Genomic DNA, 24,688 nt, shown 5'->3' on the forward strand with positions numbered 1-24,688 from the left:
TTGATCTTGGGGTTGAAAATTTGATCCCCACATTGGTTGTAAAGATGACTTAAAAATAAAATCTTAGGGGCACCTGGGTGGCTCAGTCAGTTGAGCATCTGACTTTGGCTGGTGTCATGATCTCATGGCTTGTGAGTTTGAGTCCCGCTTTGGGCTCTGTGCTGACAGCTCAGAGTCTGGAGCCTCCTTTGGATTCTGTGTCTTCCTCTCTCTCTGACCCGTCCTCAGCTCACACTGTGTCTCTCAAAAATAAAAAAAAATTAAAAAAAAAAGTAAAGTAAAATCTTAAAAAAGAGAATTCTTTCGCTGGGATTTACTCTTTAGACTGGTGATATGTATCAAAATCACTAATGGACCTTTAAAAAAATACATACTTCTGTAGGTCTGGGAGCCACCAGGAATCTGTAATTTTGAAAAGCTCTGCTGCAGATCTAATATACAGCCTTATTTAAGGACCAGGGTCTGAGAGAGAGAAAGCTGTGTGGATTCAAGTAGAAGTCTTCTGACCAAAATTATTTATAAACAGAATTGAATATTGTTGATGTGAAGTTTATAGATGAAATCTCTGGGAAGCCTTATTTATATCTTTACTTAAGAGGCCTTTGTAATAGACTAGTGATTCCAAAGTGATGTGCTAAAGTTGATCATTTGGGAGTGTGGGAAGGAAATAAATAATATGCCTTGTATAGTTTGAATTTCCCTTTACAGTTTTGAGGGAATGGAGGCATGTTTTAAGTACATAATACATAGTAATACATATATGTAATTTGTAAAAATACACGTAGTGGAAGAAAGTGTGTGCTCAAGATATTTTGTTTGTGAAAATGTGGGATCCAAAGAGCATGGAGATCACTCTGCCAGTCTGGATAGGTTATGCGTTGTTAACAAATGAGCCCTAAATTTCAGTTGACTTTCAAAAAGGTTTGTTTCTCATTCATGTTGTATATATTGTGTGGTCCATCTTTAGCCCTGCTCTGTGTCATATAGATGCTGGCACTCAAACTGGTTGAGCAGGCGTTATCTGAAATTTCACCAGTTGCTGTGGCAGAGGGAGGAGAGAATTGGGTAAACAATGTGCTTATGAAGTTTTTGCTGGAGTGTGACACTTGTCACTTAGATTTCACTGACCAAAGCAAGTCACATGGCATTGTAGGAGTCCAGCAGGTAGGGGACATACAACCCTCTCTTAGTGCGGGACTCTACACAGGGTGAATAGCAACACAGTCTACACAGATAGCTTCTAACTTGTTACTCTGTGGAACGTTTGCCTCACCAGAGCTCACTTTTAATCTCTTTTTAGGAGAGCTGGCAGAGTGAAGCTGCTCTCCCAGTTCCTGGTTTGATGGAGAACATCAAAAAGAAAAAGAACATAAAGCCCAAGTACTTAATATTGTTAGTAAAACAGCATGTAAAGCAATGTAATTGTAACAGTTTAATTATAAAATGTAGAAATGCAGCTTTATCAAAACTGTTAAAGCCCAGTAATTTCTGTTTGACAAAAAGATTTATACCATTATACCATATGCCATTTGAAACATTGAGGTACTATTTGGTGGGTGTGTCTGGATAATAGGGATTGAGATGTGGGGAATTGTGAGTCGTGGTGGAAACAAAAGAACTTCAGAGCTCAAATGTTTAGGGTCTTTGCTAATTGAAAATTAATCAGAGTAAAGGTTGAACATCTGTAGAATAGTAATGTCAGTTACTATGGAAATGTGATTTCATTTAGAGCAATTTGTTTATATACTTCTTTTCAGGAAGATGTTTATTTTGTGAAGTGTGATAGACCTTGATTGTAAGATGTTGCAGTGATCTTTATTAGTTATTTTGAGTACCCCCCAGAGATCAGTCCTATGTTTAATAAAATGACAAGTGTATAGAAACTAGGTTAGTTGCCCCAAACATTTCAATTTATGCCTGGAAAACAGAAACTAATCAAAATGTAATCTGTAAACATTAGTGATATTAACAATCAATATTTACCATGTATTAAGGTCATGCTATTGGCGATGCCTATTTGAGGCCCTTTCCATACTTTATTTTACTTAAAAGCTATGTAAAATACGTATTACTTTCTTAATTTTACTGATGAAGAAACTGAGGTGCAAAGAGGTTAATTAACTTAAGATGTGAACTCAGGGTTCTGCATTTAAAAACTATATACTTTCCACTCTTTTACTCTGCTTTTATAATTGTTCCACTGTGTCTGGTTTTATTTTGTTATGTGAGATTCTTTGTAGAAGCAGGAAGCCATTTAATCTTGTCTTGATGTTTTAGAGGGTATTTTCTAGGCATGTAGTAGGTAACTTCATTGAGGGAGTCTGAGAATATGAAATATGCTCATATTTTACCTGTAGTTTTTAGACAGAAAACAGAAGAGAATACTCAAAGTTATTTTAGATATTTGAAATAATCGAGTCTGTAGCAGTTTATACTAATTAATAAAGTTTTGTAAAAGCATCCTGTGTTTTCCGATGAGAATTTTCTTACTTTGGCCGTTTATATTTTGGTTATAACTAAATTGATAAATGAAAGTATAGAATGTGTTTGACAAATGGATGAACTTTTTAATTCACCAAGGAAAAACAGTATTTACCGAAAGGCCATAACACAAGCAATGACATGAATTTTAGATAGAACATGTGTTATTTAGGATGCACCTGGTTTCTTTGGGTGAATGATTTAGAAACATATTGAATTCCTTAGAATTTTTTCATTATTTCTAATCTAAGCAAGAGTAGGCATTTTTTTCCCTATTTTTTGGGGGAGGGTAACATTTCAATGAAAGAAAATCTTACTACATTCTTTTTTTTTTTTTTTTTTTTTTTGATAAGCTTTATACCCAGTGTGGGGCTTGAACTCATGACCCCAGGATCAAAAGTAGCATGTTCTACTGACAGAGCCAGCCAGGCGTCCCTTTAATTACATTCTTTAATACTCTAGTTTTTATTCAGAAATTTTTGAATTAAAAGAATAATTTAGTCTTGACTCTGTTTCTTTTTTTTTTTTTCAACGTTTATTTATTTTTGGGACAGAGAGAGACAGAGCATGAACGGGGGAGGGGCAGTGAGAGAGGGAGACACAGAATCGGAAACAGGCTCCAGGCTCCGAGCCATCAGCCCAGAGCCTGACGCGGGGCTCGAACTCCCGGACCGCGAGATCGTGACCTGGCTGAAGTCGGACGCTTAACCGACTGCGCCACCCAGGCGCCCCTTGACTCTGTTTCTAAGGCAAAAGACTATTGGGGCACCTGGGTGGCTCAGTCAGTTAAGCATCCGACTTTAGCTCAGGTCATGATCTCACGGTCTGTGAGTTCGAGCCCCGCATCGGGCTCTGTGCTGACAGCTCAGAGCCTGGAGCCTGCTTCAGATTCTGTGTCTCCCTCTCTCTCTGCCCCTCCCCTACTCATGCTCTGTCTCTGTCTCAAAAATAAATAAAAACATAAAAAAAATAAAAAAAAAGACTATTTGTACAAGTAAAGTCTTGTAACTTATTTTGCATAAGTGATGGGTGCTTTCACTGCTTCCCTGATATTTACTAGGTAAGCAATTAATTGCTTACAAACACCTGTGGTATTGTTAATGCAAATATTTGAGCTGAGTTTAGGGGAAAGGGAGATACTGTATTACCCTGGAGAAGTATTAGCATTATATATTGCTGTCGGATTTGTTTAGTTAGAACCCAAAATATTAGAAACATCTATACGTTCAAAGACACCTATTTCTTTGTAAGTGATCATAAAAGAGCCATTGTGGGTTAACATACTTGAACTTCAGTTTTTTAGGCTGATTCATCACACTTTTTGGGGCAAAAAACAGTATACACAGTCAGTTATGATTATCTTCATCAATAGTGGGGAGAACAGACATGTATATTAGAATTTTATTTAAATACAAGTAAGTGTTCATTGAGCAAATTCAAAATACATTTTTATCTTTTTATATTTCCAGTTGGAAATTCACTTAAAAATAATGAAAACTTTCATAAAGACATTAAGATTTCTTCTCCTTTCATTTTATCTCCCTAATCATTTTCTTACTTTATTAGTTGCTGTGTGAGAATTACAGTTTGACTCTAAAATTGGTCTAAAATTTGTCCAAGTGCTCTCTGTAGTTTGTATCTGGTTGCACATTTGAGTTTTGAAGGATTTCCTGTATGGAATGCAAAGGAAAGGTAAATAGTCCATTAAGTTGAGAAGATACTGTCAACAGAGACATAAATAAAACAAATGCTGAAGCAGAATAATTTGGTGTTAGCTCTTAGGAAAATACTTGCTATTGCTAAACCTCAACTTAAAACACTGTAGAATGAGTACTGATTATATAGAATTTGTGCAATTAACACCCTTTAAAATTTTTACCTGTAACACTTACCATGACATCTAGTTATATTACATTTTTAGTTTCTGTATTAAAAAAAAATTTTTTTTAATGTTTGTTTATTTTTGAGAGAGCATGAATAGGGGAGAGGGAGAGGGAAACAGAGAATCTGAAGTGGGCTCCATGTTAACAGCAGAGAGCCCAACGCGGTGCTCGAACCCACGAACTGTGAAATCATGACCCGGTCTGAAGTCGGACGCTTCACCAATTTAACTTAACACTTAACTGAGCCACTCAGGCGCCCCTAGTGTTGGTATTTTTATCCTGTTCATTACCAAAAAGGAATTAAGGTGAAGATTTTAATCAACGACTTTTTCTTGATGTTACATGTTTGTTCAACTCTCTTGAAGAGCATCATCTTGTTTATTTGGAGACTGCATGCGTGGCCTTGTGAACTTCAGTGTCAGGTTTTAGTTGAAGATCCAATTTGATTTCTATTTCTATTAATTAAATTAAGATAATATCAACCTTGTAGGGTTGTTGATATGATTAAATGAAATAGTATAAATTAGTGTAACTAGCAGATGGTATGCATGGGCCTCACCCTCCATTGGCTTTTTAATAATCTATGGGTGGACACACCTAAACTGCCTCCTCTGTACTTTATTTCAGCTTTCATATAACAGCTGGCGAGCAGACATTTTAAGCCATTACACGGTGGTGAGATAGTTGTCTACCAGCCAGTGATTCTGTTTCGGTTGTAGTGCCAGCATTCTCTTCATGGTATGGTTTGTGCTATTACTTAACTATTTTGTAGAGCTTTTTCTGCCTGTGCTCTCTAGAAATGGGCAACGGAAGGGCAGGAATGGAGTGATGGTGGGTTGAATGGGTATGGTTTGGGCCCAGACTCACTTCAGCTAGAGTGTGTTCTTTTCCTAATTTCTGTAACATAACATTGTTCCAGGTTAAGATTTCCTTTTAAGGTAGCTTTCAGAATATGCTTGATTTTTACCTTTCAGGGAATACAGAGAAAGAAAAGCTTAACTAATATTAGTAGTTAAGCAACATTAGTCTTAGACTCAACAGATTTGGATAAATATGGAAATCATTAGCCATGGCAAAGTGGTGATTCTGTAGTGTCACTCTCATACTTATAGGACTTAAGCTAGTCAACAATTTCTTCCAAAGTAAAAGGATATGTAAGAAAGCATTCAACATTTAGAAATTGAATTAAAAAACACCATTATAATAACATTCATGAAATGGGTAAGGAATAAATTTACTAAAATATGTGCAAGCTTGAGGAAGATAAAAATAATATGTAATCCCTTTAGAGTTAGACAGTTTTACTTTGGTCTAAACTTTCTCTCAACACATAAACTTAGGCACAAATACTGGCATGGAATCTCTTAAAGGTTTGTTTTAATTTGTCCTCACCTAACTGTATTAATTTACTTTCAGCTAACAGTATTTCATGGATATTTTTCTATAACAATAATCATAAGTTGTCATAATTTTAAGAAGAATTTTACCAAGTGTAGAATATTTCATTATGGTATAGTTCTGTTTTCCGTTTTAGTATTTTAAAGAGTAGGAAGTTTAACACATATCCAGAAAAATATATATAAAACAAAAAGATACAGTTCAGTAGATTATTATTAAGTGAACACTAGTCTGTCATCCAGGTGAGGAATAAAGCGTTACTCTTACTCTTCATACTTATCCTTGTGTTCCCTCCTGTGTTTTCCTTCAACTAGTTGTCTTCTCTCTCTTAGAGGAAACCACTGAAGTCTGACTTTATGGTAATCATTTCCTTACCTTTTTTTCTCTTGAGTTGACCACCTGAGTGTTCATCCCTAAACAGCATAATTTTTCTTACTAAAACAAAACTTTATGTAAATGGAGCAATGGGCTATTTTATAGTGTATCTGGGTTATTTTGCTTAATATGTTTTTAAGATTTATGCATAGTGTGTGAAGTTTATTTTTGCTATTACATAGTCTATACTACAAATATATTACATTTATTCTGATTTTGATGCATTTTGGGGTTTTAATTTTTGGTGTTGTGAATAATGTTGCTTTATGATTATATGATAAGTGCTTGTTCATGTTTCTTTGTATGTATGCTTCTCTAAAGGGCTGTGGTCTGAGAACTGGAACATTCTCATCACTTGGGAACTTGTTAGATAATTTTTGGGACCTGCCCTAGAGATTATGAATCAAACTGTAGGAGCAGGGTGCAGCAGTTTCTATTTTAACAAACCTTTCAGGTGTTTCTCATGAATAGTACTGCTTGAAATCCATTGCTCTAGGGTAGGGCTCAGCAAAATGTGGCCTGTGGGCCAAATCCTGTCTGCTGTTTCTGCGTGGCCTGTGAGTGAAGGTTGGTTTTTACATGTTTAATGAGTTGAAAACATTAAAAGAGGATTTCTTATTAAAGAAAAATTATTGTATGAAATATAAGTTTCAGAGTACATAAATAGTGTTATTGTAACACAACTGTATCCATTTATTTATAAATGGCTGTTTCCTTTCCATAAGGACAAACAGTGTACTTGTGAAAGAGACCTTGTGGCTTACAAAGCCTAAAATTTTAACTATTGGGCCTTTTCTAGAAAAAGTTTGCTTATCTCTGCTCTAGTATATATAGTTAGGAGAAAAATTGCTAGGTTATGGGATATGTTTACCTTCATCTTATGAGATAATGCCAGATTTTCTAAAATGTTTATACAAATTTGTACTGCTGTCAGTGGGTTTTGAAGAATTTCACTGCTGTACACATTGATCTGTATTGTCCAACCTAATTTTAGTTCTGGTGAGTAGCAATACCTTCATTGTGTTATTTTGCCCCCCAAATTGTAATGTGAGAAGATTCAAAAATACAGAAAAGTTGAAAGAATCTTATAGTGAATACCCATATATACTCACCATCTAGATTCTACAATTTACATTTTACTGTACTTGTTTATCACTTATTTTCCATTCCTGTATCTATCCATTTCAGAGGAAGTCCATTTCTAAGTAAGTTACAGAAATGGTTACAATTCCCACCTGCATATCCTGAAATTCAGTGTTTGTTAACAGTTCTCTTTTTATTTAAGGCACAGCTTACATACAGCGAAATGCACACATTTTAAGTGCACCCTTCATGAGTTCTGACAGATGCATAAACGTGTGCAACTCAGACTTCCCAAGATAACAGAACATAACTGTCAGCCCTAAAAGTTTCTGCATGCAGCCTCCCAGAAAATCCCTGTTCCTGCCCTCCAAAAGGCAAACCACTGTTCACATCTTTTTCTACCACATGAAGTTTTGCCTGTTCTAGAACTTTATATAAGTGGGATTAAATAAGTCTTTTTGTGGTCATATGTTTTCACTTTTCCTGGGTAGATACCTGGGAGTCATATTTTTGAATCACAGTGGCAGCTGTCATTAGTTTTATAACCAAGTCGTGGATCTTTTTCCAAGGTGCCTGCACCATTTGTATTTCCACCAACAATCTATGAGAGTTCCGATTCCTCCACACCTTCACCAACGTTTTTTTTTTTTTTTTTTTTTTTTTTTTTTATGTTAACTATTCTAATGGTTGTATAGTGTTAGGTCATGGAGTTTTTCACTGTAGTTTTAATTTGTGCTTACCTGATGACCAAGGAGATCGGACAACTTTTCATAGAACTATTGACCCTTTAAATTTTCTCATTTGTTAAATGCCTATTCATGTTTTTTGCTTATTTTTCCATTGGAGTGGTTATCTTTTTTCGTTTTTTCTGTCGTGGCTATTTTTGGGCCTTTGTGTGTCCATATACATTTCATAATTTTTTTTAATATTTATTTATTTATTAGAGAAAGGGAGCATGGTGTGCACATGTGCTGGGGAGGGGCAGAGAGAGAGGGAGGGAGAGAGGGAATCCTAAACAGGCTTGACACTTAGCATGGAGCCCTGTGTGGGGTTTGATCTCACGACTGTGTGGTCATGACCTAAGCTGGTATCAAGAGTTGGATGCTCAACTAGCTGAGCCACCCAGGGTGCCCCTCCATATACACTTTAGAACCAACTTGTAAATGTTCACACATAGAGATGCAGAAACTGTTCTAATTTTGAGAGTGTTTTGAATTTATAGGTCAATTTGAGGAGAAGTGGTACATTTGCAATATTTGGTCTTCTGGCACAAATGGGATATCTCTCTGTTATTTTTAGTTTTCTCCAATTTCCCTAAGTAAGATCATAGGTTTTTTGTTTTTGTTTTTTTTGTGGGGGCCTTGTACGTCTTTTGTTAGATTTATTCCTAGGTACTTGATAGTTTTAATCCTTTTGTAAATAGTAACCTTAAAAAGTTCCATTATTGAATTTGGCTGCTGACATATAGAAATACAACTGGTTTTTCTGTATTTGACCTTGTCTCCAGAAATCTTGTTTAATTAGTTCAGTAGGTCTAATTATTTGTGGCTTTTTCTGCATTTTCTAAGGATACTAATCATACAATCCGTGAATAATGACTATTTTATTCTTTTTCAGTCCTTACCCTTTTTTGGTCTTACCTATCTGGTTCCTGTTCATGGAGTCTTACTTCCTTGTGTACTTTGTTATTTTTGTGTGCTAGAGACTATTTGGGAAGTTATTTGGAGGACTGTATTTATTGAGGCCGAGGAGGATTGTCTTTCTTCCAAAGGATTTTCATTTGTTTCTTTCATGGGATTGTAGGAAGTGCTAGTTCAGGATGATTTTAATTTAAATCCAAAATCTGAAGTCCCTGTCCCACTAGATAATTGAATACTTGGCTGCAACTCCATATGAAGGCTGATAAACTTCTGGTTCATACCCACTTAAGTCCTTCAGTGTGCTAGAGAGTAGGGCATAGTTACCACTTTTGGCAGGGTCTCCATGAAGCTGCTTTCCCAGAATTTAGCAAATATTAAAGCGGGCTTTACATGACAAGGCGTACCTGTTAGTCTGACAGTTCCCAAGTAACCTGTGAGAACTTTGATGCAGATGGATTGGTCTGAATCACCTACCTAGTCCACAATCACTACAACTTGAAGAGGTTTTTTTTATGATTCCCCTGAATTTGTATTTCTGTTCCTGAGTTTTTTTTCTGTTTCTAGAATCTCTCTTTTGCAAATCACTTTTTATAGTTTCCCATTCATATAGCTATCGTCATATTTGTCTTTTCTTTACACATATTAACATAGTTATTATCTATATACTTTGAGTCTTTTTCTCTTTGCTCATGAAGAGATGTTTTATTGTCAACCTTGTTATAAAGGACAATATGATTGACATTGTATTTGAAGCTGTATTTGCAGGAATCGTTTCAGGCATGCTGGAATGTGTTTCCCTTCAGAGAGGATTTGAGTCTGTTTCTGCCAGGTGTCTGGAGTATTTGAACCAAGGACCACCTTAAACATGTTCAAGTCTTGGGATTTCATTAATGGCATTTAAGTAGGGGGATCTTTTGTTAGATACTCCACTTTCATTTGAATCTGACTTTATATATGAATATTAATCTGTGCTTTAAAGAAGATGCTGCTAAAAATTTTTATCAGTATTCTTTCTTTGATTTTTGTGAGAGATTGACCTGAATTATAAAGCTTGCTTTACTGAAACATCATGTTCTACTTCTTTAACCAAATACCTGTTGTTGGACATTGAGATATTTTTTTCTTACTTTATAAATAATATTGTGATGAAAAGAAATTATTCCTTTATTTGTATTTGTCCTGTTAATTTACTTCATACTAATTCTGGAAGTAAAATTGTTAGGGTCTGCTTGTCTTAAGGCTTTTTGATACGTGTTGTCAAAGTGCGCTACACAAAGATTGTTCTGACATTGTATTTTCTAAGTCTTTTTAATTTTTGCCTTTTTAATAGGTATAAATTAATATGGCATTATTATTTTAATTGACTCCCCTTCCCATTCTTCCCTGTCCTACATAGGAATGTTTACCATGGTTATTCTGTCCCTGTTCTAGTACTGTTTATTGAGTGTGTGTGTGTGTGTGTGTGTGTGTACGCACGCACGTGCAGAGGATAGATACCTTATCTTTGAAATGAGAAGCTTTATCGTTTTCTAATACAGAGACCACCAAGCATCATCCACAGATGCTGAACTTTGAGACTAATGCCATTACTGAATAGAACTTTTAGATTATTTCACTTGTGATAGGGTTGAATGTATTTTGTAGCATAAGTTGAGTGAACTGTAAATTAGTGACTGGAAGAATGGATTGCAATAATCATTGGTGCTGTTCACCAGTAAATTTGGTTTCCTTCTTTCTGGGCAAGTAGTAGAATTATACTTCCTGCTCCTTTGGCCATTGCACACCTGTAAGATTTGCTGTTGTCAATGAAATGTGAGTGGAGTTGACCTGTATAACTTTTAGAAAGAACCAGTTTGCCATTATGCAGGAGATTGGAGCATCCAAAAGCTATCTGATTGCGTGGTGAGAACCACTGGTAGTGAAGTGTTCCTGCTTCCCACTGCCGCCTTCCCACCATCCCTTCACAAACATGCAGAAAAGCAGGAAATACCATTTTTTGTTAATCCATTAAAAATTTCAAATTCTTTAACTGTAGTATAACCTAACCAATCTTTTTTTTTTTTTTAACGTTTTATTTATTTTTGAGACAGAGAGAGACAGAGCATGAACGGGGGAGGGGCAGAGAGAGAGGGAGACACAGAATCTGAAGCAGGCTTCAGGCTCTGAGCCATCAGCCCAGAGCCCGACGCGGGGCTCGAACTCACGGACCGCGAGATCGTGACCTGAGCTAAAGTCGGCCGCTTAACTGACTGAGCCACCCAGGCGCCCCTAACCTAACCAATCTTAACCAATGTAGATCACTGTAAAAGTGATCAGGAAAGATACAAAGGCTGATCATCTGGACAATTATAAATGAATGGAATTTTAATTTACTTTTATTTTTGTCACTTATATGATTATTGTTTGTGTTTTGCTTTTAGATTACTGTACTTATGTCCTTACAACCTAGGGGTTTATTGAGAGTAACTTGGATGTTAAATGATATAAATATTCCCTTCAGTTTGTTTATATTTTATCTCATTTTCAGATCTTTTCTTTTTCTCGAAGTTTGAAATTCTTATCCAGTCAGATGGATGTTTTCCTTTTTGAAGACATAATGATCTGAGCTAGTAGATCTATAGTTGTTCCTAGGAAAGCTGGTAGTTTAAGTTTGAAGTTGTTGTGTATGGCTAGAAAATTGAGAAATAGGGTCACCTGGCTGACTCCGTCTGTAGAGCACCTGGTTCTTTTTTTTTTTTTTTGAAGTTTATTTATTTTGAGAGAAAGAGATAGCGAGTAGGGGAGGGGCAGAGAGAGGGGGACAGAGGTTCTGAAGTGGGCTCTGTCCTGACAGCAGAGAGCCTGACATGGGGCTCCAACCTGTGAACGGTGATATCCTGACCTGAGCCGAAGTTGGATGCTTAGCTGACTGAGCCACCCAGGCATCCTGAGCACATGATTCTTGATCTTGGGATTGTGAATTTGAGCCCCATGTTGGGTGTGGAGATTACTTAACAATAAAATCTTGAGGGGGTGCCTGGGTGGCTCAGTTGGGTAAGCATCCTCTTGATTTCAGCTCAGGTCATGAGATCCCCAGCATTGGGCTCTACACTGACAGCGTGGAGCCTGCTTGGGATTCTCTATCTCTGTCTTTGCCACGCCGCTGCTTGCATGCATGCTCTGTCTCTCTCAAAATAAATAAACATTAAAAAAACTTAAATTGGTAAAAAAGAAAATTGAGAAATAGTTAAACTGGTGCACCTGGGTGTCTCAGTTGGTTAAGTGTCCAACTTTGGCTCAGGTCATGATCTCATGGTTTATGAGTTTGAGCCTCACATCAGGCTCTGTGTGCACAGCTCAGAGCCTGGAGCTTAGTTCGGATTCTTTGTCTCCCTCTCTCTCTGCCCTTCCTCCCTGGCACTCTGTCTGTCTCTCTCTCAAAAATAAACATTAAAAAAAAAAAAAAAAGAAATAGTTAAACCACTCTTAAATGCAAATACTCATTTTTTTAAAATGTATGTTTATTTTGAGAGAGAGCATGTACGTGAACGCGAACGGGGGGAAGCAGAGAGAGAGAGGAGAGAGAGAATCCCAAGCAGGTTCTGCGCTGTTAACACAGAGCCCTACCCAGGGCTCTATCTTCTCATGAACGGTGAGATCATGACCTGAGCCAAAATTAAGAATCTGATGCTTAATCAGCTGAGTGACCCAGGCACCCCTGCAAATACATAGTTTAAGAAATTAATATAACTCTTGAATTAAGATTATGGTTCTTTTTGGTCTGTATTAGCCTGTGTTTTTATTATAATTTCTTTCCTAGTATAATACTTTCTCTTTTTGCTGTTATTCCTTTGTGGTATATGTCCTCAGAAGTTGGCACAGTAGAGGTGCCTGGGTGGCTCAGTTGGTTAAGATCTGACTCTTGGTTTTGGCTCAGGTCATGATCTCACTGGTCATGGATTCAAACCACATGTCAGGCTCCTCCCTGGCAGGGTGGAGCCTGCTTGGGATTCTTTTTCTCTGCCCCTCCCCCTCTCGCATGCACTCTTGGTCTCTCTTTCAAAATAAACTTAAAAAAAAAAAAAAAAGAAATTGGCAGAGTAGGAATTTGAAAGTATGTTGAATTTAAAATTTCTTTCATATTTTGGCTTTCTTAATGATTTAGTACTCATATTAGGAATTATTTGAGATATCAGGATTTTTAAAAAATATTTTGTGAAAGTACAGTATCTTTACTAGAATAGGAAAGTGTTTTATTGAATGAAGGCTTAATTTCTTTTAAAAATTTTAATTTCTTAAACCACATAAAATGTATTTCCTTTTAGATAAGTGATGAAGAGAGGAGTCTCCGAGAACATGAGATTATTGCTTCATCAACCTCTTCGAGTGCGTCTAAGTCGGAGTTGGAGTTGGAGTCAGTTTATAAGGTACATAAACTTTTAAAATACTTCCTGGATTTTGTTAAATATATCACATTGAGCTTTTTTTTTTTTTTTTAATTTTTTTTTTTTTTTAACGTTTTTATTTATTTTTGGGACAGAGAGAAACAGAGCATGAACAGGGGAGGGGCAGAGAGAGAGGGAGACACAGAATTGGAAACAGGCTCCAGGCTCTGAGCCATCAGCCCAGAGCCTGACGCGGGGCTCGAACTCCCGGACCGCGAGATCGTGACCTGGCTGAAGTCGGACGCTTAACCGACTGCGCCACCCAGGCGCCCCCACATTGAGCTTTATATACGTATTTAATTAATACAGTTGTATAGTCTCTGGTCACTGTAGCTTCTCTCTCTCCTGTGCAGAATTCATTTTCACCCCACTGAGGGTGTGCCAACCCTTCTGTGCTGGGCTGTCCTCCTACATAGCCTACACACCCTTGTAACCTTGTTTGAACTCTGACCCTGCCAAGGCAGACCATTCTCTTCAAGAAATACTCTGCTCACAATGCTTAGGCTTTTACACTTCATGCTGATCTGCACTGGCAGGAGTACTCTCCCCTCCTTGAAGTCTACTTGACTTCAACACTTCGTTCTGGATCACTGCTGTGTGATAGCCTTTTACATCACTCTTGGGCTCTGATGCCATGCTTGGACTGTCTTCCCCACCTGGACTCTTTCTTATTCTGTTTGGACTATGATGCCATCTGCCTACTTGCTCTCTCATGGCAAGACCTTCTTTAACCTACTCAGGTTCTGACATCTTGAACCAGGCCACTTCTGCTGCCTTCTATTCCTCAGCACAGGTACCTACTTTGCTTGCACCCATTGAACAGCTTTTGGACTGAATAATTCAGAAGGGGAAGGGGGAGAGCTGAAAGTGATTTTAAAATCTGACAGTTGTAACACTACAATTTCCTTTGAAAAGGATGTACTGATTATTGTTGGTGAGTGCCAGTAGTTTAAAATCCTGCTTCCACATTAGCTCCCTATTTAGGCTTCCGCCTTCTACTCGTTAGGCCACCATTCAGTAAGCTTCCCAAACTTAGAGTATGGGAATCAACATTTATTCCTCCCATACCACACATTTCCCATAACTCTGCCTTCACATCATTTTCTGCTTCTCCTTGGGCATTTTTATTTCCACTGTGACTACCTTAATAAGCTAGAATCATGGAATATTGGAGCTAAAGAACCCCTAAGGGTCATTTATACCATCCCTTTCTCCCCTTCCCCCGTTTTGTAGATTTGGCCACCATGGTTTAGAAGCATTCATTAAATGTGTAGAAATCATAAGTGTGGTCAGTCACAGAACTTGGACTAGAGCTCATGTTTCCAAACTATCCCCATCTCTTCCCTGCATCATTGAAATAAACCCTCTAACCTCTTCCTCTAATATGCTCTGTGTAACTGTTGTTTGGTGCTGTGTCAGACACCTACCACCCTGTAGAGCTGTTTGACTTCCCATATGTGTCTGTCTTGTTTGCTCAACTATGTGATGAACTTTAGTAACAGATCTGTTAAAAAAAAAACGTGATTTGCTTATTGGGTGGTGGTATTGGATATATGGAAGAATCTTAGGCATATTGATTTAATTCCTCTAAAACTTGGGTGACTAGGCAATTTGGGGATTATTTCTTTCGCCTGATTTTGTAACCTCATTTTTAAAAAGAAAAACTATATTGGAGAGAGAGGATGATTTTCAGTTTACTAATACCATATTCTGCTCATATCATAAAATTTTAGGGTAGGTCTTAGAATTTTAAAAAATCCAAGTGGAGTGGTATGTTTTTTTTTTTTTAAATGGTATTTACTGGCAAATACTTCAGTAGCAGAACTGAACACTTACTATTTCCATTTCTTGGTATTGAGATTAGCTTTTCCAATATATTTTTCTGGAGAAAGAATGGAAACAGATGAAGAAATTTGGAATTACTTTAGTAATTTTCAGCACTGAACATATTGTATATAGATAATAGATGCAGAATAAAGTTGTGGAAAATGTCATATGAGGGGAATGCAATGTGCTTAGAGGGCTTGAGTTGAGAGTTTAAAATTCTGAGGATTTTAATTTGTAAATTTATGAGTTAAGAGTAAAATAATGCATACTAAGTTTGTTATTATTTTTCAAATCATCTACTCTGAAATGAGCACATTTTTGACTGTCATCTCTTCCTAATGTTTATTGTTTAGCTTTAAAGAATATAAATAGATTTTTTTTTTTTTTAATCTGCTGGGACAAATGAATTTCTTGCAGGAAGTATTTTGTTTAGACTTAGTATGTATGAAGACTTAGGAGGATTTCATGACAGGTACCGACTTACTTTCCCTGTTTCACATGAATTCAGATCCCTTTTGCTGATGCTCTGGATTTGTTCCGAGGAAGGAAAGTCTATTTGGAAGATGGCTTTGCTTATGTACCACTTAAAGATATTGTGGCAATTGTCCTGAATGAATTTAGAGCCAAGCTGTCCAAGGCTTTGGCAGTAAGTATTTCACTTTATTTCTGTTTTTACTTTCTGTCCACATACACATGTTTTAATTATATACCCTTGGTAGTTTTGTTCTACACTTCTTAAGAAATAAGGTAATTTTTATAACAACATTCAAATTGCTTATGATGTACTGGTAATTCTGGAAGCACTAGGTTTTTATTTGTTACTGCCCATAATTAGTTTTCTTACTTACCATTCTCATAGTAATACTAATAGCTGATTAATTTTGTGAGAAGCTTCTGTGGGTCATGTCTGCAAGGTCATGCCTTTTTCCCTTGGAGATGCATTTCGTATAAGGCCCTTCACATTTGTTGTGGCCTGTGGTGTATATAACCCCTAGATTTCTGTCCTAAATTGGTATTTTGTGTCAGTAGAGGGTAATGTAGAAGAAAATCTTTATATTAAGTAATAAAAACAGCGATATGCTAGTGCTGCAGTAAACAACCTGCTGAATGCAATTGGTGGTAGCTGTTTGAGTAAATAACACGACCAGCGCTTTTCAATGGATTTGTTGCAAGTGTTACAATTAAGTGATAACATCTTAAAAAATATACATGTTTTGGTAGGGGCTCTGAACACCCCACTTAAGTCACTGAGTTGCTCATCCAGACAGAAAATCAGTAAGAAACAGTGGCTTTGAATGACACATTGAACCAGATGGATATAACAGATTTGTTCAGAATATTTTATCCCCAAATAGCAGAATGCACATTCTTTTCAAGTGCACATGGAACGGTCTTCAGAATGGATCACATTAGGCCACAAAACAAGTTTCAACAAATTCCAGAAGATTGAAATCATGTCATACATTTTTTGGAGTCACAGTAATATAGAACTAGAAATCATCACAGAAAAACCTTGGAAAGAACACAAATACTTGGAGGTTACATACATGCTGCTAAATAATGAATGCGTCAACAAAGAAATAGGAAATCAAAAGATAACATGGAAACAAATGAAAATACAGTGCCCAAACTTAGGGGATGCAGCAAAAGCCGGTCTAAGAGGGAGGATAATAACAGTAGTGCTCAAGTCAAGAAGAACAAACAAAGCTGAAAGCCAGTAGAAGAAAGGAAATAATAAAGATTAGAGTGGGGCGCCTGGGTGGCGCAGTTGGTTAAGCGTCCGACTTCAGCCAGGTCACGATCTCGCGGTCGGTGAGCACAGAGCCCCGCGTCAGGCTCTGGGCTGATGGCTCAGAGCCTGGAGCCTGTTTCCAATTCTGTGTCTCCCCGTCTCTCTGCCCCTCCCCCATTCATGCTCTGTCTCTCTCTGTCCCAAAAATAAATAAACGTTGAAAAAAAAAATTAAAAAAAAAAAAAAAAGATTAGAGTGGAAAGAAGTGAAATAGAGAGTAAAGAAACAATAGAACAGAACCAGAGCTGGTTCTTTGAAAAGATCAACAAAATTGATAAACTTTTAGCAAGACTCAAGAAAAAAAGAGCAAGGACTCCTATAGAATCAGAAAGGAAAGAAGAAGTAACAACCAACACCACAGAAATATAAAGGATTGTAAGAGAATATTATGAAAAATTTTCTGCCACCAAATTGGACAACCTAGAAGGAACAGAAGAATTCCTAGAAGCATTTAACCTTCCAAAACTGAAACATGAAGAAATAGAAAATTTGAGCAGACTCATTACTAGCAATTACATTGAGTTGGTAATCAAAAAACTCGCAAAAAACAAAAGTCCAGGGACAGATGGCTTCACAGGCAAATTCTACCAAACATTTAAAGAAGAGTTAATACGTATTCTTCTCAAACTATTTCAAAACATAGAGGAGGAAGGAAAGCTTCGTTCATTCTATGAGGTCAGCATTACCCTCATACCAAAAGATATTACAAAAAAGTACTATAGGCCAATATCTCTGATGAACATAGATACAAAAATCTTCAACAAAATATTAGCAAACTGAAGCCAACAATCCATTAAAAAAATCATTCACCAGGATCAAGTTGGATTTCTTCCATGTATTGATATTCACAAATCAATATGATAAATCACATCAAAAAGAGGTAAAAACCGTATGATTGTTTCAGTAGATGTAGAAAAAGCATTTGAGAAGTACAACATCCATTCATCATTAAAACTCAGTAGTACAGGTTTAGAGGGAACTTACCTCAACATAATAAAAGCCATATAACAACATCATACTCTGTGGTGAAAAACTGAGGACTTTTCCCTTAAGATCAGGAATGAAACCAGGATGTCCACTGTCCCTCTTTTATTCAGCATAGTTTTGGAAGTCCTAGCCAGAGCAGTCAGACAAGAAAAAGAATTAAAAGATATCCAAAGTGGTAAGGAAGAAGTAAAAATTTTACTGTTTGCAGATGACGTGATACTGTATGTAGAAAATCGGAAAGATTCCACTAAAAAACTAGTAGAGCTGATAAATGAAATCAGTAAAGTCATAGGATACACAACTCATATACAGAAATAATGCCTTTCTATACACTAATAATTAGCTGAAAGATAAATTAAGAAAACATTTTGTTTTAATTTTTTTTTTAATGTTTATTCATTTTTGAGAGACAGAGACAGAGCATGAGTGGGGAAGGGGCAGAGAGAGAGGGAGACACAGAATCCGAAGCAGGCTCCAGGCTCTGAGCTGTCAGCACAGAGTCTGATGCAGGGCTCGAACTCATGAACTGCAAGATCCTGACCTAAGCTGAAGTTGGATGCTCAACCGTCTGAGCCACCCAGGCGCCCCAAGGAAGCATTTCTATTTATAATCACGCCCACATGCTGATATAGCTGAATTATATACATTTAGGTAATCTCAGTCAGTGATAAAAATGATTTATACCAGAAAATAATACTTTTTAACTCCAAAGGAAAGGTTGGCCTATACTTCTAACTGTAATTAGTATAGCTTAAAAAGAGCCACATCACGTAACCTTGAAGTTCTGAATCAAGTACCAAAAAAGGTGTTTGAAAAAAGAAATCAGATAAAGTGCTTAGGAATAAACTGAACAACAGAAGTGAAAGACCTGTACTCTGAAAACTGTAAAACACTGATGAAAGAAACTGAAGATGACATCTACAAAGGGAAAGATATTCCATGTTCATGGATTGGGAGAACTAATACTGTTTAAATGTCCATTCTACCCAAAGAAATCTACAGAACTAATGCCATCGCTATCAAAATGCCAATAGCATTTTCCGTAGAACTAGAACAAATAACCCTAAAATTTGTATGGAACTATAAAAGTCCCCGAATAGCCAATCTGAAGAAAGAGCAAAAAAAGAGGTGTCACAATCTCAGATTTCAAGGTAGACTACAAAGCTATAGTAAGCAAAACAGTAATATCCTGGCACAAAAATATAAATACTGATCAATGGAACAGAATAGAGAGTCAGAAATAAACTCATGCTTTGATGATCAATTAATCTATGACAAAGGAGGCAAGAATATACAAGAGGAAAGTCTTTTCAGCAAATGTGAAAACTGGATAGCTACATGCAAAAGAATGAAACTGGACCACTTTCTTACATGATATATAAAAAATCAATTCAAAATGGATGAAGGAACTAAATGTGAGACCTGAAACCATAAAAGTACTGGAAGAAAACGGGCAGTAATGTCTTGGACATCAGCTGTAGGAACATTTCTCTAGGTAGTTTCCTTTGGCAAAGGAAAGAAAAGCAAAATTAAACTATTGGGACTACACCAAAATAAAAAGCTTTTGCAAAGCAAAGGAAACATTAACAAAACGAAAAGCCTTCCAAATAAGAGAGATTTGCAAATTATGTGTCTGATAAGGAGTTAATGTCCAGATGTATTAAGAACTTAATACAACTCAACACCAAAAAAATAATCTGATAAAAAATGGGCAAGGAGTCTCAATAGACATTTTTCCAAAGAAGACATATAGATGGCCAAGAGATACATGAGAAGATGTCCAGCATCACTCATCATCAGGAAAATGCAAATTAAAACCACAATGAGATATCACCTCATGCCTGAGAGAATGGCTAAAACCCAAAACACAAGAAACAAGTATTGGCAAGGATGCAGAATAAAAGGAACCCTTGTGCACTGTTGGTAAGAATTCAAAGTTGTGCAGTCACTGTGGAAAACACTATAGAGTTTCCTCAGAAAATTAAAAATAGGATTACCATATGATCCAGCAATTCCACTACTATTTGCCCAAAGAATATGAAAACACTATATCAAAAAGATATATGCACCCTTACATTTTGCTACATTATTTATAATAACCAAAACATGGAAGTAACCTAACTGTCCATTGATAGATGAATGGGTAAAGAAGATGTACACATACACGAATATTATTCAGCCATGAAGAATGAAATCTTGCCTTTTGCAACAACATGGATGGATATAAAGGGTATAATGCTAAGTGAAATAAGTCAGAGAAAGACAAATACCATATGATTCCACTTAATGTGGACTTTAAGAAATCAATCAAAGGAAAATAGAGACAAGAAGCAGGCTCTGAAATACAGAGAACTAATTGATGGTTACCAGAGGGAGGGTGGGTGGGGGTTATGTGAAATAGGCGAAGGGGATTAAGAGTGAACAAAATTAAACTATTGTTCATCTAATCAAGATGAATATTGAGCAGTATATAGAATTGTTGTATCATTATATTGTACACCTGAAATAATATAATACTGTATGTTTATTATACTTGAATAAAAATACACATTTTGCAGTATTGTTGCCTTTTAATAGGAATCTAGTTTTTAAAAATACAATTTTTGGTACTTGGTGCAGAAGAGAACTTTAAAGTTGTGATGTTACTCTTTTTACCTATACACACAGTAGAATGATAGGCCAACCTTTTCTTTTGAATTAAAAATTGTTATATTTTCTGGCATAAATAATTTTTATTACTGACCGGGGTTACCTAAACATGTATAATTCAGCTATTTCAGCATTTGCGAAGACTAAAATATTACCTCTGGTTCGACTGATAAGGCAGTTAATGAAACCACCTAGTATGATAGGTGTTTACTAACTTAAATCTTCTTTCTCTCTCCCTAATTCTGTATTTTTCATATTTAAACAATCCTCAGTATAGTTGATGGTTTTAAGTACTTTCTTTAGTTGTCTGTGACTTATGTTGGACCATCATCTATTTACAGATGAAAATAGTGTCTTTCACTGCTATGAATCTCTGTGGCAAACACTGATGTTTGCCTCCTGGTTGCCCATTCCCCTTGTGTTATTATTACTGGTTTTGTTCACCCATTTTTCTCTCTGCTGACATTTTGGACAGCACTTCTTTGTGTGAAACAGCTGTATACGTTTCAGGATGTTGGGCATCTCTAGCTCTAATTTACTAAATGCTAATAGTGGCCCTCCCCAGTTCCCGTGACAACCAAAAATATCATCGTACATTTGCAGAAAGCTTCTAGGGTATTGGTAACATCCCTGTGCTGATTTTGAAAAGTTTTGAAAAGATTTTGAAAAGGAAAGTTTTCTTTTCTTTTTTTTTCTTCTGAATTGTTAGTCTGTGTACATAGTATAATGTAATTTGGCTGAAAATTTGAATTGTTTGGGTGCTTCTGAAAGAAAATTTTTCTTACTAATAAAAAATGGGCACATGCATATTTGCTATTCAGTTTTTTTTTCTAATAATTTAATGTAGAAAGGATATGTGCAGGGTTTTGCAAAGTTTATTTTTTTGTTTTGTGCAGAGGACGCAACCTCTAAATATACTGAGGTTAAGGACAAACTTTTTTTTTTAAGTTTATTTATTTTGAGAGAGAGAGGGAGAGGGGCAGAGAGAGAGGGAGAAAGAAATCCTAAGCAGGCTCCACACTGACAGCACAGAGCCTGCTATGGGGCTTTGAACCCAAGAACCATTAGATCGTGACCTGAGCCACGATGGCTTAATTCACTTAGCCACCCATGTGTCCCAAGGCCAAACTCTTTAAGTTCTTAAGTTAGTAATATCTTTATTTTTTTCAGGAAATTGCATTTAAGTTTTGTATGTTGTTGGTAAAAAATACAGCATATGGGGGTACCTGTGTGGCTCAGTTGGTTAAGCTTCTGACTCTCGATCTCACGGTTCATGAGTTTGAGCCCTGCATCAGACTTTGCAATGACAGCTCAGAGATTCTCTCTGCTTGGGATTGTTTCTATCTCCCTGTCACTCTGCCCCTCCCTTGATTACACTCTCTCTTTTTCTCTCTCTCAAAATAAATAAATACACATTAAAAATATACATAACATATGAACTTTGAATTCCTTTCTGTTGCTTCCCTCCTGCTTATTCTTTTCTCCCCCCAAAATAACTTTTAAACAAAGTTGATAATCTTTTACAATTTTGAAATTGCAATTCAAAAACAGTTGCAAGTAAAAAACTAGCTTTTTGCCACAACCATTTGAGAATAAGTTCCCAACCTGATGTCTCATTACCCCCCAGTACTTTAGGGTGTAATTCTTATAAACAAAGATGTTCTCCTATATAACCACAGTTCACCTTTCAAAATAAGCACATTAGCACCAATACATGACTACCAGCTAATCCTCAGACCCCATTCAAGTTTCACAGTTGTCTCTATCATGTCCTTTATTTCAGAAGGATCCAATCTTCTATTACATGTATTATTTAGTTATGTCTCTTTAGTCTGTCTGGAACAGGTTCTTAGTTTCGACTTTTATGACTTTGTTGCTTTTGAAGAAAATAGGCTAGTTATTTTGTAGAATATTTCTGTTGGGATTTGTTTGATGTTTCTGCATGTTAAGATTCAAGTTATACATCTTGAGCAGGAATATCATAAAACTGGTGATATGCTGTTTTTATTGGATCCTTTTAGGTAATCCACGATTTTGATTCATCTCAATTCTGATTGACTTAGTGTATTTTCTCATTCTGTTGTTGAGAGACATTTGGTTTCGTTTTCTTTCTTTTCGTTATTACTAATACTGCTGCTCCGAACATTCTAGGACATTTTTGGAAAACACATTTCTGTTGTTATATGCCTAGGATTGGAAATGTAGGGTAAATAGGGTATGTCCATGTTCCACTTTAGTGGATTCTGACTTAATTTTAATGAATTTGTCCTGTAGATAGTTACCGTAGTCCCATCTTGTACCACCTTCTTGCTCATGACACTCCAGCCATACTGGCCTTTTTTATTCTGCAAAAGTGCCATGATTGTCTCCTGCCTAAAACACATTTTCCTCTGTATTTGTTCAGCTGGCTCCTTCATGTTAGATACAATATTGTTATTGTTTATTTCTTTGGTAATTGTCTACCTCCACTACAAAATAAGCTTTATAAAAAAAAATTTCATCTATCTTGTTAAGTACTGCGTCCCTAGTACCCAAAACAATATGTGGGTAAACAGAAAGTTATTAAAAAAAATAAACTATTAACTGAAAGAACTGGCCAAAGCTTCTAAAATTGTTATGTGAGGCAAAGAAATATATCTTTCCTTCATTCTTTTTCCCCTAACTAGTTATCAATTCATTGTATCTCAGCTCCTAATTCAACCTTTATGTCTCCTCTGTAACCGGACCCTAATATAATTTTTAATATTTGCTCAGTTTAAAAAAAATGTAAATCCCTTGATAATACAACTCCTTAAAAAGATACAGTTAGGAATGCCTGGGTGGCTCAGTCAATTAAGCATCCAACTCTTGATTCAGCTCAGGTCATGATCTCATGGTTGTGAGATTGAGCCCCGTGTCAGGCTCCACACTAAGCTCTCTCCCTCTCTCTCTGCCCTTCTCCCCCACTTGTGCTCTCTCTCTAAAATTAAAAAAAAAAGGTATTAATTTATTAATATATACTGTTATTAAGTGTTATATAATGTCCAGCTTACAATTTTGTCCATTCAACAAGCATTTTTTAAACATATGTCAGGTTTACTATATAAGTGCCTTGGTAGTAAGGGAGATGGGAAATTTATGAGACAGGGCTTTGACCCTTAAGAACTATCTTATCTAGTAGGGGGAGCTAAAGTGTGTACATTAAAGACTCAGTGACTAGGTTGATAATGGGGATTGTCCTGATAGTTTTGTCACCTCAACTCAGGGAATTTTGAGAAAGGATGGAATTGACGTTGGCTTTAGGTGATTTGCTATAGGTAGATGAACAGATTGCAGAGAGCAGTAAAGCTAAATGATTGGGTTGCTGGAATGTCTGGGCTGTGTTTGGGGACTGGTTAGTGGTTTGTTTGCTTAGATTTAATGCCTGTGATGAATAGTAGAAGATAAACTGTAGCAATGCATATCACTAGGCTAAGGAGTTTGAGTTTTAGTCTGTATGCTAATGGTTTCCAGACATTTTTGGTATACTCCCTGTTAAGATATCACACATCTTTAATGTACAGATGTAGATATTAGAAAAGGGTGCTTTTAAAAAAGAATTAGAAGAAAATAGGAATAGATATTTAATAATTTCTTTCCCTATCTCAGTAGGTCATCTTTCATTATCCATTTTGGAAACAATACTGATAAATTGCTGGTGTTACCATTGGAGATGTGTTTTAGCAATAGGAATATAAGAGCTGTTTGAGAGAAAATGATTTTCGTATTGGGTGTGTTGAATTTCTTGGACTAATAGGACATTCTAGTAAATCTGGGTTGAAACTTAGAAGAGTGCTTGGAGACGAAGACGTTGATTTGGGAGTCACACGTGGTTGTGAAGTTTTTGAACATGAAATAGTGGGTTCAATTTCTAAGGAGTAAAGAATAAAGAGAGAAGAGGATCAAATACCAAACGATTTCAAGGTTGGGTGTGGGGATCAGTCAGGTGCTATGAGTTGGATACCACAAATGAACAAATCAGTCTTGGCTTTTTTCACCAATTGTATTTTACTTTACAAAATGAGACTTTTGGCACCATTCACAGAATAAGATTCAGTAACAGTTATTTTCTTGTCTTAGTGAAATATTCTAGATTTTTGACAGAAAGGTTTTACTTATTGAGGAAAACCA

General features: G+C 36.3%; 1 protein-coding gene across 3 annotated transcripts in view; it reads left to right on the plus strand.

Moving 5' to 3' along the window:
• PRIM2 (DNA primase subunit 2) overlaps positions 1–24,688 on the plus strand; it is a 342,271-nt gene that overhangs the window by 51,931 nt on the left and 265,652 nt on the right. For 2 of the 3 annotated variants that reach the window (XM_045057690.1, XM_006931825.4), the window contains exons 6-7: positions 13,165–13,266; positions 15,620–15,757. The exons of the other annotated variant lie outside the window; for it this stretch is intronic. In XM_045057690.1, coding sequence (XP_044913625.1) covers positions 13,165–13,266; positions 15,620–15,757 — 240 coding nt within the window. The remainder of the gene's footprint in view (positions 1–13,164; positions 13,267–15,619; positions 15,758–24,688) is intronic. 3 annotated transcript variants of the gene reach the window in all.

Source organism: Felis catus, chromosome B2 (assembly GCF_018350175.1).
Source record: "Felis catus isolate Fca126 chromosome B2, F.catus_Fca126_mat1.0, whole genome shotgun sequence".
Classification (NCBI taxonomy): domain Eukaryota; kingdom Metazoa; phylum Chordata; class Mammalia; order Carnivora; family Felidae; genus Felis; species Felis catus.